Source organism: Bison bison, unplaced genomic scaffold (assembly GCF_000754665.1).
Source record: "Bison bison bison isolate TAMUID 2011002044 unplaced genomic scaffold, Bison_UMD1.0 scf7180017864134, whole genome shotgun sequence".
NCBI lineage: Eukaryota > Metazoa > Chordata > Mammalia > Artiodactyla > Bovidae > Bison > Bison bison.
Genome location: NW_011494706.1, coordinates 6,389,156 through 6,407,937, shown reverse-complemented (window position 1 = coordinate 6,407,937; position 18,782 = coordinate 6,389,156). Strand labels below are relative to the sequence as shown.

At 40.0% G+C, this 18,782-nt stretch overlaps 1 protein-coding gene and 1 pseudogene across 4 annotated transcripts in view; one reads left to right on the top strand and one right to left on the bottom strand.

Annotated features, from left to right (window-relative positions):
• HEPACAM2 (HEPACAM family member 2) overlaps positions 1-18,782 on the bottom strand; it is a 54,376-nt gene that overhangs the window by 18,433 nt on the left and 17,161 nt on the right. For all 4 annotated transcript variants that reach the window (XM_010839777.1, XM_010839779.1, XM_010839780.1 and 1 more), the window contains one exon: positions 6,432-6,728. In XM_010839777.1, the coding sequence (XP_010838079.1) occupies positions 6,432-6,728 (297 nt within the window). The remainder of the gene's footprint in view (positions 1-6,431; positions 6,729-18,782) is intronic.
• On the top strand, positions 11,701-13,015 carry LOC104988474 (annotated as a pseudogene).

Sequence of the window (18,782 nt, the reverse complement as noted above, 5' to 3'; positions counted from 1 at the left end):
ATGTATGTATATATGCTTGTGAGTGATTTGTGTTGTTGTATGGCAGAAACCATACAATCCTAAAGAAAATCCAGTCCATCCTAAAGGAAATCAGTCCTGAATATTCACTGGAAGGACTGATGCTGAAGCTGAAACTCCAATATTTTGGCCACCTGATGCGAAGAAGTGACTCATTGGAAAAGACCCTGATGCTGGGAAAGGTTGAAGGCAGGAGAAGAAGGGGATGATGGAGGATGAGACGGGTGGATGGCGTCACCAACTCAATGGACGTGAGTGTGAGCAAGCTCTGGGAGTTGGTGATGGATAGGGAAGCCTGGTGTGCTGCAGTCCATGGGGTCACAAAGAGTCAGACACAACTGAGGGACTGAACTGAACTGATGGCAGAAACCAACACCAATTGTAAAGCAATTATCCTCCAATTAAAAACAAAACACTGCTTCTCTCTACCAGAATACACAAAACTTACCAGGTTCAGTATTTGACATTTACAAAATGAAAAATGCCAGATTTGTCCAGGATGAAATCAAGTGGCACAATTGCTGTGGCATCAGCTCCCAGGCGAGTGTGCTGAGGACAGATGGATTTCTAGAACCCAGACTGCAACTAAGACGACAGGGGAATTCTGACCTTACTGCCACAGAGAACGTACAGGAATCCCAAATGTGGTTCTGGACATTTGCAGCAGCTCCCCTCTTCCTTCTTTCAGAGAATTCTGTACTCTTTAGCACATAGCATGCCATTCTCCCCCTTATTTAAACACGATTGACTCATTTACTAAAGCCCTAGTGCAAATGCTATTTGCCCCCTCCTTAGGCAAACAAATAAAATGAAATAACATATTAAGTGCAAATATAGGCAAGAGGTGTGGTATCCATGGTATCGCAGCCCTGCTGTTTGAGAGACTGCACCTAAAACAAGACAGCCATATGCCACCAGTCAGCGTGTCTATTTCTAGGTCAGAATGGAATCCTGAGGTCGCTCCCATCCAGTCTGTAAGCTGATTATGGCCAGTGATTCATGTTCCTATGGCAATGAAGATGGCCTACTGGGGGCATGCTATTTCTACACCCTACCACAGCCCCACCCAACAGACACAGTTGTTCTGTGATAGATGCTCAGGGGATGTCACCTAAGGCTCCAGGGTCTGGATGTAAGGGTTGCAGCTCATCTCAGTTGTTATCCTCCATGATCTAAAGTGAAATACATCTCCTGGAAATCTTAACCAGAGAAATTTCTAGGTAGTTAACAGAAATCAGTAAATTCATTTTCCTGCCTAGGAGTAGGGTCATTTTGCCATTCTCTTCTTTAGGAAAAGTTGTGCAATTAGAAATAGATACTAAAAAATTAGAGATTTTGCTGGATCACATACAAAAATATTTCTACTATGGCTAAATCTCAAATTGTGGCCATGTGACTCTTGAGAACTCTAATAACTTGTACATTGGAATGTTGTCATGAAATGTGAACATTTGAATTCTGATTATAAACATTTTAATTTTATGTATATTGCATTTCACAATAGTGATTTAGACCCAGTTAAATTTTAAAGTAGGGATACTTGCATTCAAGAAAGTCTTTAATTACGGTAATAAAATCGTTGTTCTTCCAAAATATGAATGCTAAGTTATTACTTTAATTGCTATTCTTTTCTTGAAAGTTACATACTAGGTATTACTTTTAGTTACAAATATTTCATTATTTCTCACTAATATGAAAGTATACATGTCTGGATAAACCAGAGTATCTATTTGTTTATAGCATAAAGTTAGTTAAGGTGATAAAATACTATCTTGTACAAATATGTGACATATCCTGTATATATGTGACATATTTTTTAGACATTGATACTCTCAGTCAACGTCAAGGGAGACAGTTTACTCAGTGGTTAAAAAAAGGGGTTTTGAATTCAGATATTACTTTATCACTGACTAGCTGGGTGACTGCCTATTTCCCCTGTTTTCTTTAGGATATCTCTACTAAGATACAGAGAGGTCCACTGATAATTTAGATGTGAATCATAGTCCAAAGAGGGGGGAGGCACCATCTGGTTTAGTCTTAAATGGGCAGGAAAACATAGAGCTAATAGCCACATTCTCTAGTCTTCCTCTCCTGAACTGAAAGTCCCTATCAAATAATCAAAACCTTTGATTATTTCTAGTGCTTGTTGTTTTCTTTCCAAATTTATGACTACATAGTCATCTTTGACTCCTTCTTCCTTTGCCTCTCGTGTCTTATTGCTGAGTTTTTTTGATCGGCCACATTCTTTGCCTCATTACAAACAAAGATGTTCTGTTTCTTACAACTGCTGCTGCTGCTGCTGCTGCTAAGTCACTTCAGTCGTGTCTGAAGCCCACCAGGCTCCCCCGTCCCTGGGATTCTCCAGGCAAGAACACTGGAGTGGGTTGCCATTTCCTTCTCCAATACATGAAAGTGAAGAGTGAAAGTGAAGTCGCTCAGTCGTGTCCGACTCTTAGCGACCCCATGGATTGGAGCCCACCAGGCTCCTCCATCCGTGGGATTTTCCAGGCAAGAGTACTGGAGTGGGGTGCCATTGCTTCTCCGGTTTCTTACAACTAGACTCTGGTTATGTCAAATGTAACTTGGTTTTAAAAATATCTCAAAGGCAGACATCTCACCATTCTAAATTATTTTGCATTTTCCACAGATATTAATATAAGTAGCTCATCAGAATGGATGGTCAGTAAGTGTTCAGCTGACAGTTACAAATGATGTCCAATGTTTTCATGTAGGTTGTTGTTGTTGATTCCCTAAGTCATGACCCACTCTTTTGCGGCCCCATGGATGTAGCCCACCAGGCTCCTCTGTCCACGGGATTTTCCAGGCAAGAATACTAGAGTGGGTTGCCATGTCCTTCTCCAGGGGATCTTCCTGACCCAGATCAAAACTGCAACTCCTGTTTAGCAGGTGGATTTGGACTCTTTACCACTGAGCCACCTGGTTTGTTTGTACCTTTAATTTGCATTGTAGAGATTCATTGATTTGGAAAAGTTTCTAAAAATCAAATACTTAAAACACATTAATACCACTCATTTTCTTTGCCATTTGCTACTGTTTACGTTCTGTGGACATTTGGGGATTGGAAAACAGCTCTACAAACCACAAAGAGGTCATGAATGTTGACAGCACTGAATCACTCTGAAAAATAAGCACCTGCTCTTCTTATTTACAATAATAACAAATGTCTGGTCTCTGTACAGGTCAAACAGGTTTTTTAGATTTTGCAAAAGGTAATTATTTGATATTAAGACTGTAGCTGTCTTTGGACTTTGGTAAAAAGATCTGAATCAAATATTGGGGGATTCTGATACTATGATGATAGCTTGGCTGAATATTATGGAAAAAGTTTAGGTAGTAAGAAAGGTTTCAGTGCAGTACACACCTACATATCATAGACATGTTCTCACTTGCAGTGAGTATGAGGAACAAGTCTAAGACAACATCCAGATTGCCACAAAATTACATACTTAATTATGCTGTTTTTAAAAATTATGTTTCAGTTAACCACTGAGGTAAAAAGCTGGTTAAATATATTAAAAACTTGGTAAAATAGAAAGTAAAGTATGCTGGCTGTTTTCTTACATGCCTGCCACCCACCCATACCAGGCTGTGAGCATCTTGTTAGCAGGAATTATTTTTTTCAGATGGCATTTACCCTAGTATTTGGTCCATAACAGGTGTCAAATAATGAAAGATTGATTGCCTGGTTTATATAACCCTAAACACCCTGGTGGCTCAGACGGTAAAGAATCTGTCTGCAGTGCAAGAGACCTGGGTTTGATCTCTGGGTCAAGAAGATCCCCTGGAGAAGGGAATGGCAACCCACTCCAGTATTCTTGCCTGGAGAATTCCATGGATAGAGGAGACTGGTGGACTACAGTTCATGGGGTCGCAAAGAGTCAGACGTGACAGAGAGACTAACACAAACACATATATGTTTTTGAGACCTATAAGGAAAATATGTTATTAACTACTGCCCAAATGAAGCATAATTCAGGCACTGCATTGTCCAATATGATAGTCACTAGATACATGTTAGCTACTAGAAATACTTAAATTAAAATTAATAGGGACAAAATAAAAGCTTCAGTTCTTCAGTGGCATAACCATATTTTAAGTGCTCAAAAGCCAAATGAGCTATGGGAACTTGAATAGGATTTTCATACTACTGTTGTGTAAAAATTGTATAAATCTTAATTATGTTGCATTGGCTCATAGTGCTTTCCAGGTCTACTATATCCTTCTACTTTTCTGTCTATTCATTCCATTAATTTTTGAGAGTTTGATATTGAAACTCCAACTAAAACTCTTAATTTATCTACTTTAAAATAACTGCAATATATACAGAAACTATATGTAGCTTTGTTCTGTGTTTTCCAAGTCTCCTGTAAATTGCTTTTGTAATTTAAAAAAGAGGAAAAAAAGAAAAATATCCAAATGAGGCTAGGAAGTACTATATTATACTAGGAAGTACAATATAAAGAGAAACTATATGTAACTTTGTTCTGTGTTTTCCAAGTCGCCTGTAAATTGCTTTCGTAATTTAAAAAAGAAAGAGGAAAAAATAAAAAAAATCCAAATGAAGCTAGGAAGTACTTATATTGGATAGAGCAGATATCAAACATTTCCTTCAAAGCAAAAGTTCCACTGGATAGCACTCTTCTATGAAGCATTTTATTCATAAGAGTAAAAACAAAATCTTACCATGTTTGTATGTAAGTTCCAGTGTACACAGATGATTTTTGCAAATATGAATACCCTCGATTTTAGGGAGTCTTGGGAAGACCCCACCTACCATATATTTATCAATCTGTATATTTATAATAGTCTTACAACTCTTAATGGCTAATAATGGGTGTCTCGCTTGCGCTTGCTGGATATTCAGATCCCATTTATGAGCTGCCGGGTCCTGATCCGAAAGGTCTGAGGTATCTTAATGAAAATACATTATTAGATATCCCCATGTGATTCTGATGCACATGGCCTAAGGGTCAAGTACTGAAAATTCTAAGGATTATATTCTTGTTTTACTTATTAAAAAAAATACGCATTGACTTTCTATGTAATGGGTCCTATCCTAGGCACCAGGGCTATAAAGACAAAGAAAGAGAAGGTACAAATGGAGAAGATATTTAGGAGAAGAAGGGGAAGGAAAAAGAGAAGAAGAAAAGAAAGAAGGAGGAAAGAGGAGAGAGGAGAATGGACTTGAGAGATAGGAAGAAAGGAAAATCGACAAACTTGATTGGATGTTGGGCCGGGCAATAAGCAAGAGAAAAGAGTCTGGGATGGCATTTAGCTTTCTGGCTAAGGTTGGTAGCTACTGCTGCTAAGCCGCTTCAGTTGTGTCTGACTCTGTGCGACCCCATAGACGGCAGCCCACCAGGCTCCCCCGTCCCTGGGATTTTCCAGGCAAGAACACTGGAGTGGGTTGCCATTTCCTTCTCCAATGCATGAAAGTGAAAAGTGAAAGTGAAGTTGCTCGGTCGTGTCCAACTCTTGCGACCCCATGGACTGCAGCCTACAAGGCTCCTCTGTCCATGGGATTTTCCAGGCAAGAGACCATTCATTTAAATAGGGAAACAGAAAGAACAGCAATTTGAGGGTAAAGAAGATGTTTCACTTTTGATATATTGGACCTGTATGCTGCCTCTGGCACGTCAAAGTGGAGACATTTAGAAGGTAATTGTGTATACAGTTTTAGAGCCTTACAAATTTTGGATGTACCAGTGTCACATGGAACTATGGGAGCGAATGAAATCATACTGTAGACAGAAGAGAAGGCTCAGAAAGCTGGGAATTTGGTGGACATAAGTATTTTAGGCAATGATTCTTAACTCTTTGGATTTATGACCGTTCTAAAAATTAGATGACTTCTAGAAAATGCCCAATTTCACAAGTTTACAAAATTCTGTCGTTTCCAAGGTATTGAGACCCCTGTTGCTAAATCCCACAGATTTCAGGTTTCAAATGGTGAAAGAAGAAGGGAAGCCCATGAAGGATGGTGAGAAGGAAACCAGATGGTAGGGAAACCGCATTTCTAATTCATGGAGGTGTGTTCGTCTGACTTAATGCAACTGTATATATAAACTTTTATAAATGAGTAATCTGATTCTCTTTTATTCCTGTTTATAAAATCAGGAAAGCAAGAATGCACATTTAGAAGGATTGTACTGAATTCTCTCTTTTTTTTTTATAGCCCCTCAGAGCTAGCAACTGATTTCTCTCTCCACTCTTCTTTGGGTTTTTTTTCTTTGACTGTTAGAAACCATGGCTTAGTTAGCTCAAAAAAGAGTTTCCTAGAATATATGATACACACAATGATATTCTCTTCCACACAAGTATAAAATAGGAGCAGAGCAAGGCTAACAGGCATTTGGGTTTCATCGGATCCCTGCGTTTTACGTTCCACTTACCTACAGAAGTGATGATGACGGTGAAGTGAGTTTCATCTCGCCTTCCAGTTATGTTGTTGTAAGCACAGCACATATAGTCAGTTGTCTTCTGGGCTATTTTCTCGGATGCAACTTCCAAGCGAGGCCCATGCTTAATGACATATGTGGCATTGTTTGTCCTCTGGATCCAGGAGTAGGTGTTGGGAGGATAAGAGTCAGCAGAACAATCAAACAAGATGGCTTCTCCAATATCCACAGTGAACACTTCCCCTACTTTTAGTCCTCTATCAGAATTAACTCGAAGTCCATAAGGTCCATCTGCATTAATTGAAAAGAGAAATAAAGGGGTGACATAAATAATCACTACACAGTTATTGAGTTTGGGAGAGTTTAGCACCATTTTATTTTCATGAAAGTCTTCATGTTAAACTTGGGCAATTAGGTTCTCATTTAGACTCTCAAAGAGTCAGACACGACTGAGCGACTTCACTTCACTTCACTTTAGACTCCCAGTAACGATAAGGACCTAAAAGTGTTTTATTCTGATATCCATGGAAAAGGAAGTCATTTGAGATGTGATTGAACTTGTCTGAAACAGTGAAAGCCTTGAAACTTAGGATATAATTTTACAGACACTGTTATCATAATTGTGGTGCTGAGCTTTTGAGTCATGTATGCTGCTGCTGCTGCTGCTAAGTCGCTTCAGTCGTGTCTGACTCTGTGCGACCCCATAGACGGCGGCCCACCAGGCTCCCCTGTCCCTGGGATTCTCCAGGCAAGAACACTGGAGTGGCTTGCCATTTCCTTCTCCAATGCATGAAAGTGAAAAGTGAAAGTGAAGTCACTCAGTCGTGTCCGACTCTTCGCGACCCCATGGTCTTCAGCCTACCAGGCTCCTCTGTCCATGGGATTTTCCAGGCAAGAGTACTGGAGTTGGGTGCCATTGCCTTCTCCATGAGTCATGTATAGATAAATCTATAAGCTTGTTAGACAAATTCCATTTTTCTGAAACTGCAGCTGTACTTAAAAGTAATTTTAAAATAGATTACGGCTACTACTTTCTCTTTGACAACTTTTCTGAGTTTATCTATTTTTCTTCTAAGTGCTGGGACAGTTGATGCAAATATTTAAAAGTTACATAGTTTTACATGGAGCACAAATTTATGCAAAAAAGTACAGGAGTATTCCATATTTTCATGACATTTTAAGAGTTTAAAAAAACTTAAAAATTCCTCCCCACAAGCTAAGTTTAGATTCCATTTGGGAAAAAATACATCTTCATTATCATCAATAAACTACTTAATCATGGCTATCCCATGGTGTTTTTTCCTTACATAGCAATATTCCTGGAGCAGGTTGCTATTTCTATGGCACCAGATTATCTGCAGATTAAGACACATTTTCCATTGATTTCTTCAGAGAACAAATAAGAAAGATTAAAAAAAAACATTCCCCAGCTAGACAGGTTTTTCTCATTCAGTTATATCCTGACTTATATTCTAAAAACTTTAAGGTTTAGGTATTACTGTGCTCATAATTTAGCTGATCATGACCAGTATTTGTTGGCTATTTGCCATCTGAAAGCACTTTAAGTACTTATGCAGACAACCACATTTAATCTTTAAAGCAACTATATGAGGTAATTGTTATTCCCATTATAAGGTGAAGGAAGAGGTATTTGAAAAAGTAATTTTCCCATGGTCACAAAGCTATTAAATAGCAGACCTAGGATTCTAAAATATATGTATTTAGTTATTCATATTATCTCTCCAAAAAAACCTGCCAAGTTGTGTAACTTTCTTTTTCAAAACAGTGTCTGTTTTCCTAACTGTATTATTTGTTGTACAATAAATTATTGTCTAATTACATATTAATTCTGTACTCAGTTAATCAAGTAGTCAATCAAAAAATACTTATTTGAGAGATACTAAGTGCTCCATAATATATTTAATATGTGAGTGATAAAAAATGTATAAGACACAGTTCCTACTCTCAAGGAATTTATAAGCTGGATAAGGCTATTGATGGTTTGCTCAGAAATAACCTAATCTCAAACATGCTTATTTAAAAAAAAAGTAACACCTGTTCATCTCTCATTGTGTGGAATAATACAATGTGATGATTAGAGAGTAGGATATCTAGATTAAATTCTAACTTTTTCAACGATTAGCAAAATGTTCTTCAAAAGCCACTTAAGCTTTTAGGGTCTCACTTTCCTCACCTTTGCTATAAAAAGATTGACTAGATGACTGGTTGCCAGTCTTGCTATCTTTGAAACGCCATGATTCATGCCAGGCTTGTTACTTTGGATACTGGCAAGTCAACCTCAAATGTGCCGATTCCCAGAGTGGTTCTCCATTATATCAGCATTTTCCGACCAACCTACCAACTGGGGAGACAAATTTCCTAAGATACAACAGAAACTGAAGGTACATAGCAATAAATTATATTTAGCTGGAGGACATACACTTTACACATATCTGCTTCCTAAAGACACAGAGGCATCCGAAGGAAACCTATAGATTTATATTAATATATATACATGAGGTGATCCTGCTTTTAGAAAGCAAACATAGAAGTACCTTCAAATTCAAAGTAATCAGGAACTGGAGATGGAGGGTTCAAGTGCAGAGGAATGAATGCTCCGTTCCTGGGACTGTACTAGAACTCATACAGTTTTCTCGTTTCATGCTGTGATACAGTCTCAGGGGAAAATCTCTGTTTTAGAATTGTGTGTTGCAAAACCACTGAATAGTTAGTTGTGTAATGGGGATGAAAAGTCGTTTTCATTCATTCAACCAAAATCAATACTGAGATGCTATTGCATGCATGATACTGTTCCAGGCACTGTGAGGAGAACTGAGGTGTTAGGTGCTGTATACATGGTTCCTGCTGCTATTATCTCAGCTCCAGTGCAGCAGCAGGATCCCCCCCCAAGTTGACAGCACTGATAGAATATTAGGGAAGCAAAGGTCACTGTCTGGTGGACATTGGTTATGGTTCACATCATAGGAAATCAATGAGAGGAATCAACAGAGGTTTGGAGTAGCAGAAGACCCCAGTCTGTCACAAAGACTGAAGCCTGAGAGCATTTCTGAGAGCAGAGCAAGGCAGGCTTGAAAAAGAGAAGTGTGGTCACTCACTACAAGTTTCTGTCTTTCTACTTGTTTTCAGGGTTTATAGAATATGAGTATAAAAACAAATTGAGAACACACATGATGATAAATATTGCTTTCAAAGTTTGCTGATATTACTCAAAACTTCTATGGGAACTTTCCCATTTGGAATCACTTTAGGACTGCTTCCCTGGTGGTTCATGTAGCAAAGAGCCCACCTGCAATGCAGGAGACCTGAGTTCGATCCTGGGATCGGGAAGATCCCTTGGAGAAGGGAATGGCAACCCTCTCCAGTATTCTTGCCTGGAGAATTCCATGGACAGAGGAGCCTGGCGGGTTACAGTTCATGGACACGACTGAGCGACTAATACTTTCACTTTCTCACAACATAATGGCGTATTCTTAAAAACAGTAATTCTTCCATTTTGGAGAATGGGTTTGATTTGCAGAGGAAGCCCACAGTAATTTAAAGTGAAGGCTGGTGAATAAGGTTGATTATCTAATTTAATAATTACTCTAGTTTCAAGTAAAACATGTTTCTAAATAAGGGAATCTGATTGTCATTCATCTTCCCTATACTCATTTTTATTTTGATTTTGCTACTTCCTCATTTATTGGATTTCATGATTAGTGTAATCTTTTCTCTTCTGTCTGTCTTAATTATCTGCTGTATCTGGCTCCTCAGAGTTAGCATCAACTATCTCAAACTTCATCAGTCCCCACACAAGCACCTCTTTCAGTTCTCAGAACCTAACACTTTGATGAATTTAAGTTCCTTGCTTCTGATATGATTCATTAGAATTCAGCATATTTTACCTGATTTTATAAGAAATACATTTCACTGCAGAAAATCCTAAAATTCCAGAGAGGCATGAAGATGAAAACTCATTTGTTTTCATCTCAGAGAACGAACATCCATATTTCAGGGTATGATATTTACGTCTTTTTCCTTTCTTTTTTTAAAAATTATTTATTTACTCTTTTTGGCCCCAGTGGGTCTTTGCTGCTGCACACGGGCTTTCTTTAGTTGTGATGAGTGGGAGCTACTCTCCAGCTGCGGTGCACAGGCTTCTCATTTCGGTGGCTTCTCTTGTAGCGGAGCTCGGGCTCAAGGGAGTGGGCTTCAGTAGTTGTGGCAAACGGGCTTAGCTGCTCCGTGGCATGTGGGATCTTCCTGGACCAGGGATCAAACCTGTGTCTCCTGCACTGGCAGACAGATTCTTAAGCAGGAAAGCTTAAGTCTTCTTTCTTTACCCACCGTCTCTCTCTCTCACGCACACAGATGGACTGATCTATCTATCACATTCTACATACTGCTTACAATCTACTTTCTTCTGACTACTTGATGATGCTATTTCCTTCTTCATTACCACGTCAAGCTGACCATCGTTTACTTTGAAATGCAGCTTAGCATATTATTCATGGCATGAGCAATCCAACTGAGGATATTTGGAGTGATTCAACCAGTGTGGCCTCTGACATTGAAGATGAAAACAGATGGATAGTTCTATTTTGACTGTGGTTCAGTTTCTTGCCCTTGGCAGAGAACTCTCAATAGAAATGAACCCTTTGCCTCAGGCATGGGTGTTTACTAAGTGACTTGTAAAATCGTATATCATCTGTTCTGTTTAACAATTTATGGCTGGGTGGGAACAGAACCTAAATTTCCATCTTGATGCTGCTTGCCATCCTGTTCAGGAGCAGATGGTAAGTATTTACTGTGAATGACCCTTTTTTCTTTCGTATTTATCACTTAGAGCACTTCCCCATGAGCAGTGCCATATGTTGTACACAAAATGCAGTGGTTACTGGGTTATAATTTACAGCACAGATGGGCATGCACATTTCGTGAACTGCAAGTAGATACCTGCCTGTATTACTGGCTTGACACTGTATTCCACCGAGGCCAACACCAGGTTATGACATCATAACCTCAACGATACACTGTCACTCCTGACTTTGTTATACTTTTTTTTTTCCTGCCAAAATAAAAAGCAATTCCTGTTTTTGTGAAGGAAATTGTCACAGAAACAGCACCTCAAGAAAACAGAAGAAGTGATTCATGCTGAAATTCTAAATTATGATGTGGGCCTCTATGGGGGAATATTGAAATATTACACTTACTACATTATTGAGGAACTTTTCTAAAGGTCAGAAAAAACAAACAAAAGCAAATGGAGGGCAGCGTGAGGGCCCTGTTGAGAGGAAGGGCCCAGCCGTGCGGCGCTGCTGAACGGCCGGAGCAGGCAAGGGGTGAGACCAGAGCTACTCCGGAGGAGTCGGGGGCTGGTGGCTCTTTAGACGACATCAAAGGCTCCCCTAGAGGATGCAGAGGTATCCCCAAATAGATGAAGTCCCTTACTGGATGCTGGGTGTCTGAGTTGGGGGAGGAGCCTTGGGGATGTCCGTTTGGCCCTGACTTCAGAGAAGCCCCTGAGGAAGAACAAGAGAAAGAAACAGGATCCTGAGGGGTGACTGAGAGATGCCCCACTGGTTAAGGGGTCCGTTGTGATTTCTGCATAGATCTTAGAGGGTGGAACTGTGAAAAACCCACCAGAATCTTCAGGATGCTCGTATTATGACAGGTTACTTCCTCCTGCCTTGGCCAGGATTGCAGGGCCTCAAAGAGTAGCCCTTGGCAGCCAGATCTTCTGATCCAGCATCCCACAGGCTACCCTGACAGTTAACCAAAAATGGAGTGCCAGAAGAGTAAGCCCGTTACATTTTAAATCCACATATGTTGGAGCAGCCTCATACACACAGTCCTCTCATGAACATTTCACCATGTGGGTGGTGGAGGTTACTGTCTTCCGTTGCATTCAAGAGTGTTCCCCAGAAAGAGCTGGAGCTCCAGATGAGAACCTGGAGCCTCTTAGCTGGTCTCATTCCCGTGTGTCTCACCGTGTGAGCATCTTGTTCTGGTTGTAGGTTCTGTCACCAGCCCCGGTTTAGTCATCACTTCACGGGTAACAAACCACGTGCCCCTTCCTTCTGGTTGTGATCGTCAATACAGATAGTTTTGTAAGCAGCAAGCTTGAGGTACGACAACTTACAGCAGTTTTTTGCATGAGGAAAAAGTCCCTTGCAATTTCTGACTGTTGGAAGAACTCGAAGAAGGCCAGAAAGGAGTAGGAGATGGCCCAGTTAGCTGGGGTCTATAAGATGATGCAGACACGACACAAGGTGGACAGGGATGATAACTGGGCCTCCAAGAACAATTTATGAAAACCGAATATACAAACTTAAAATAGAATGTGTACCTAAATACCCAGAAGCACCCCTTCTCTTTGTAAGATTTGTAACAAAAATTAATATGAATGGAGTTAATAGTTCTAATGGAGTGGTGGACCCAAGAGCCATATCAGTGTTAGCAAAATGGCAGAATTTTATAGCGTCAAAGTTGTCCTGCAAGAACTTCAGTGTCTAATGATGTCTAAAGAAAATATGAAACTCCCTCAGCTGCCTGAAGGACAGTGTTACAGCAATTAATCAAAAAGAAAACCACAGGCCCTCCCCTGCCCCCCATTCGATTTAAGCAGTCTTCATTTTCCACAGTAGTAAATTTTCTAGATACATCTTGTAGACTTCAAAGTACTGGAAAGAAAGCTCCCATTCAAAGGCAGTTTATCTTAAGATACTGTTCAGTTCAGTCACTCAGTCATGTCCAACTCTTTGTGACCCCATGGACTGCAGCATGCCAGGCCTCCCCATCCACCACCAACTCCCAGAGTTTACTCAAACTCATGTCCATCGAGTCAGTGATGCCATCGAACCATCTCATCCTCTGTCGTCCCCTTCTCCTCCTGCCTTCAATCTTTCCCCAGCATCAGGGTCTTTTCCAACAAGTGAGTTATTTGCATCAGATGGCCAAAGTATTGGAGTTTCAGCTTCAGCATCAGTCCTTCCAATGAATATTCAGGACTGATTTCCTTTAGGATGGGCTGGTTGAATCTTCTTGCTGTCCATGGGACTCTCAAGAGTCTTCTCCAACACCACAGTTCAAAAGCATCAATTCTTTGGTGCTCAGCTTTCTTTATGGTCCATCTCTCACATCCATAAATAATAACTGGAAAAACTGTAGCTTTGACTAGATGGATCTTTGTTGGCAAAGTAATGTCTCTGCTTTTGAATATTCTATCTAGGTTGGTCATAACTTTTCTTCCAAGGAATAAGCGTCTTTTAATTTCATGGCTGCAATCACCATCTGCAGTAATTTTGGAGCCCCCCCCGCCAAAAAAAAATAAAGTCTGTCACTGCTTCCATTGTTTCCCCATCTATTTGCCATGAAGTGATGGGACCAGATGCCATGATCTTAATTTTCTGAATCTTGAGTTTTAAGACAACTTTTTCACTCTCCTCTTTCACTGTCATCAAGAGGCTCTTTAGTTCCTCTTCCCTTTCTGCCATAAGGGTGGTGTCATCTGCATATCGGAGGTTATTGATATTTCTCCCAGAAATCTTGATTCCAGCTTGTGCTTCATCCAGGCCAACATTTCTCATGATGTACTCTGCATATAAGTTAAATAAGCAGGGTGACAATATACAGCCTTGACATACTCCTTTCCCGATTTGGAACCAGTCTGTTGTTCCGTGTCCAGTTCTAACTGTTGCTTCCTGACCCACATATAGGTTTCTCAAGAGGCAGGTCAGGTGGTCTGGTATTCCCATCTCTTTCAGAATTTTCCATAGTTTATTGTGATCCACACAGTCAAAGGCTTTGGCATAGTCAATAAAGCAGAAGTAGATGTTTTTCTGGAACTCTCTCACTTTTTCGATGATCCAGCGGATAGTGGCAATTTGATCTCTGGTTCCTCTGCCTTTTCTAAATCCAGCTTGAACATCTGGAAATTCATGGTTCACATACTGTCGAAGCCTAGCCTGAAGGATTTTGAGCATAACCTGGCTAGCCTGTGAAATAAGCGCAGATGTATGGTAGTTTGGACAATCTTTGGCCTCTGTTGAGTTTTTAATCTGTGCCAAGTATTGCCTTAGGGATACAAAGGGATACAAAGGTGAATAACACAGAACTCCTACTTTTTCCGGAGATGCTTATGAGTGGAAGAGGCTCATGGAAAGTGAGTTCTGGGGAGAGATGGGAATGGGGTGCTGAAGGTGTATAGCAAACCTCTTAGGGATGCTAAGGAGGTGAGACAAGATGGGGGGCAGGTGAGCCTTTCTGAAGAAGATGATATTGTGATGGTGTAAATAGGTGAAGGAAGGAAAGTGAGAACAGTTTCCGTTAAATGATAAAGATTATAAGCATGTTGATGCCATATCAGTAAGATAAATGACAGATCTTCACCCTATATATTTTATTTAATTCTTAAAGACCCAAACCAAAAGGAAAACAAAAAGAAACAAGAAAATATGGCTAATGTAGTGATTTTATGGAAAAAATAATGAACATGTGTTGTGTTTCTATATATTATATGATAGGTTGTTTTTCAGTCACTAAGTCTGACTGCAGCATGCCAGTCTCCTCTGTCCTTCACTATCTCCCAGCTGCTGCTGCTAAGTCACTTCAGTTGGGTCCAACTCTGTGCGACCCCATAGATGGCAGCCCACCAGGCTCCTCTGTCCCTGGGATTCTCCAGGCAAGAACACTGGAGTGGGTTGCCATTTCCTTCTCCAATGCATGAAAGTGAAAAGGGAAAGTGAAGTCACTCAGTTGTGTCCGACTCTTCACCACCCCATGGACTGTAGCCTACCAGGCTCGTCTGTCCATGGGATTTTCCAGGCAAGAGTACTGGAGTGGGCTGCCATTGCCTTCTCCGCTATCTCCCAGAGTTTGCTCAAATTCATATCCACTGAATCAGTGATGCTATCCAACCATCTCATCCTCTGCTGCTCCCTTCTCCTTTTGCCTTCAATCTTTCCAAGCAACAAGGTCTTTTCTAATGAGTTGGATCTTCGAGTCAGGTGGCCATGGTATTGGAGCTTCACCTCTAGCATCAGTCCTTCCAAGGAATATTCAGGGTTAATTTCCTTTAGGATTGACTAGTTTGATCTCCTTGTGAAAAGACTCTCCAGAGTCTTCTCCAGGACCGCAACTTGAAAGCATCAACTCTTCTGTGGTCAGCCTTCTTTATGGTCCAACTCTCACATCCATACATGATTTACTAGAAAAACCATAGCTTTGACTATATGGACCTTTGTTGGAAAAGTGATGACTCTGCCTTTTAGTATGTTGTCTAGGTTTGTCATAGTTTTCCTTCCAAGAAGCAAGTGTCTTTGGATTTCATGGCTGCAATCACCATCTGAAATAATGTTGGAGCCCAAGAAAAAAAAAAATTGTCACTGCTTCTACCTTTTCCTCTTCTATTTGCCATGACGTAATGGGACCAGATGCCACTATCTTAGTTTTTTTTAATGTTGATTTTCAAGCCAGTTTTTTCACTTTCTGCTTTCACTCTAATCAAGAGGCTCTTTAGTACCTCTTCATTTTCTACCTTTAGAGTGGTATAATCTGCATATCTGAGGTTGTTTGTATTTCTCCCAGCAATCTTGATTCCAGCTTGAGAGTCATCCAGCCTGGCATTTTGCATGATGTATACTGCATAGAAGTTAAATGAGCAGGGTGACAATATACAGCTTTGATGTATTCCTTTCCCAATTTTGAACCAGTCTGTTGTTACATGTCCAGTTCTAATTGTTGTTTCTTCACCCACATATAGGTTTCACAGAAGACAGGTAAGGTGGTCTGGTATTCCCATCTCTTCAAGAATTTTCCACAGTTTGTTGTGATTCACACACTCAAAGGCTTTAGTATAGTCAATGAAGCAGAAGTAGATGTTTTTCAGGAATTCCCTTGCTTTCTCTGTGATTCAGCAAATGTTGGCAATTTGGTCTCTGGTTCCTCTGCCTTTTCTAAACCCAGCTTATACATCTGGAAGTTCTCAGTTCATGTACTGCTGAAGCCTAGCCTGAAGGATTTTGAGCATAAACTGGCTAGCCTGTGAAATAAACACAGTTGTATGGTAGTTTGAACAATCTTTGGCACTTCACTTCTTTGGAATTGGAATGAAAACTGACCTTTTCTAGTCCACTGGTTACTACTGAATTTTTCAAATTTGCTGACATATTGTGTGCAGAACTTTAATATCATCATCTTTTAGAATTTTAAACAACTCAGCTGGAATTCCATTACCTCAACTAACTTTGTTTGCAGTATTGCTGCCTAAGGTCCACTTGACTTCACATTCCAGGATGTCTGGATCTAGGTGAGTGACCACATTATTGTGGTTATCTGGGTCATTAAGACCTTTTTCATACAGTTCTTCTGTGTATTCTCACCACTTCTTCTTAATCTCTTCTGCTTCTGTTAGGTTCTTAACATTTCTGTCCGTTATCGTGCCCATCTTTGCATGATATATTCCCTTGGTACCTCTAGTTTTCTTGAAGAGATCTCTAGTCTTTCCTATTTTACTGTTTCTTTGCATTGTTCATTTAAGAAGGCCTTCTTATCTCTCCTTGCTATTCTCTGGAACTCTGCATTCAGTTGGGTATATCTTTTTTTTTTTTAATTGTATACCAGTTTATTGCAGTTGGGTATATCTTTCCCTTTCTTCCTGGCCTTTTGCTTTGCTTCTTCCCTCAGCTATTTGTAAAGCTTCAGACAACCACTTTGTCTTCTTGCATTTCTTTTCTTTGGGATGGTCTTGGTCACTGCCTCCTGTATAATGTTATGAACCTCCATGCATGGTTCTTCAGGCACTCTGTCTATCAGATCTAACCCCTTGAATCTATTAGTCACCTCCAGTGTATAATAATAAGGGACTTGATTTAGGTCATACTTGAATGGCCTATTGGTTTTCCCTACTTTCTTCAATTTAAGCCTCAATTTTGCAATAAAGAGCTCATATCTGAGCCACAGTCAGTTCCTGGTCTTGTTTTTGCTAACTGTATAGAGCTTCCCCATCTTTGGCTGCAAAGAATATAATCAATCTGATTTCAGTATTGACCATCTAGTGATGTCCACGCACAGAGTCATGTCTTCTGTTGTTGGAAGAGGGTGTTTGCTATGACTAGTGTGTTCTCTTGGAAAAATTCTTCTTAGCCTTTGTTCTGCTTCCTTTTGTACTCCAAGGTCAAACTTGTCTGTTACTTCAGGTATCTCTTGACTTCCTACTTTTGCATTGCTATCCCCTATGGTGAAAAGCACATCTTTTTTTGGTGCTAGTTCTAGATGTTGTAGGTCTTCATAGAACCATTAAACTCCAGCTTTTTTAGCATCAGTGGTTGGGGCATTGGATTACTTGGATTACATTTGATGACTTGAATTACTGTAATATTGAATGGTTTGCCTTGGAAACAAACCAAGGTCATTGTGTCATTTTTGAGATTGTACCCAAGTACTGCATTTCAGACTCTTTTGCTGACTATGAAGGCTACTCCATTTCTTCTAAGGGATTCTTGCCCTCAGTAGTAGATATGATGGTCATCTGAATTAAATTCACTCATTCCTGTCCATTTTAGTTCACTGATTCCTAAGATGTCTGTGCTCAATCCTGCCATCCCCAGCTTGACCACATCCAGTTTACCTTGATTCATGCACCTACCATTCCAGGTTCCTATGCAATATTGTTCTTTATAGCATTGGAGTTTACTTTCACCACCAGACACGTCCACAACTGAGTGTTGTTTCTGCTTTGGCCCAGCTGCTTCATTTTTTTCTGGAGTTATTAGTAATTGCCTTCCACTCTTTCCCTAATAGCATATTGGACACCTTCCAACCTGGGGAGCTCATCCCCAAGGTCATATCTTTTTGCCTTTTCATATTGTTCATAGGGTTCTCCCAACAAGAATGGCTGAATGGTTTCCCATTTCCTCCTCCATTGGACCACATTTTGTCAAAACTCTTCACTATGATCCATCCATCTTGGGTGGCCCTGCACAGCATGGCTCATAGGTTCAGTGAGTTATACATGCCCCTTTGCCATGACAAGGCTGTGAATTATGAAGGGGTATATGATAGGTAGTAAATTGCTTAGCACAAAGAAGACCATGATATTTGATTTTTTTTAATCAAATCAAACCATGAGTGAATGAGTGAATAAATGAATGAATGAGTGAATAAGTGAAGGTCAAGAAGATGAGATGTTGACCCAGTGAAAATTTCTGCATTCGAATGCAAAAATAATCAAGAAGATGTTAACACTATTCACAATTACTACATAGTAAGAGTAAAAAAAAAATCTTTCTTAAATCATCTAGGTAATTCATCCTCACAATGTATAAGTGGAACTCATGGCAAAAT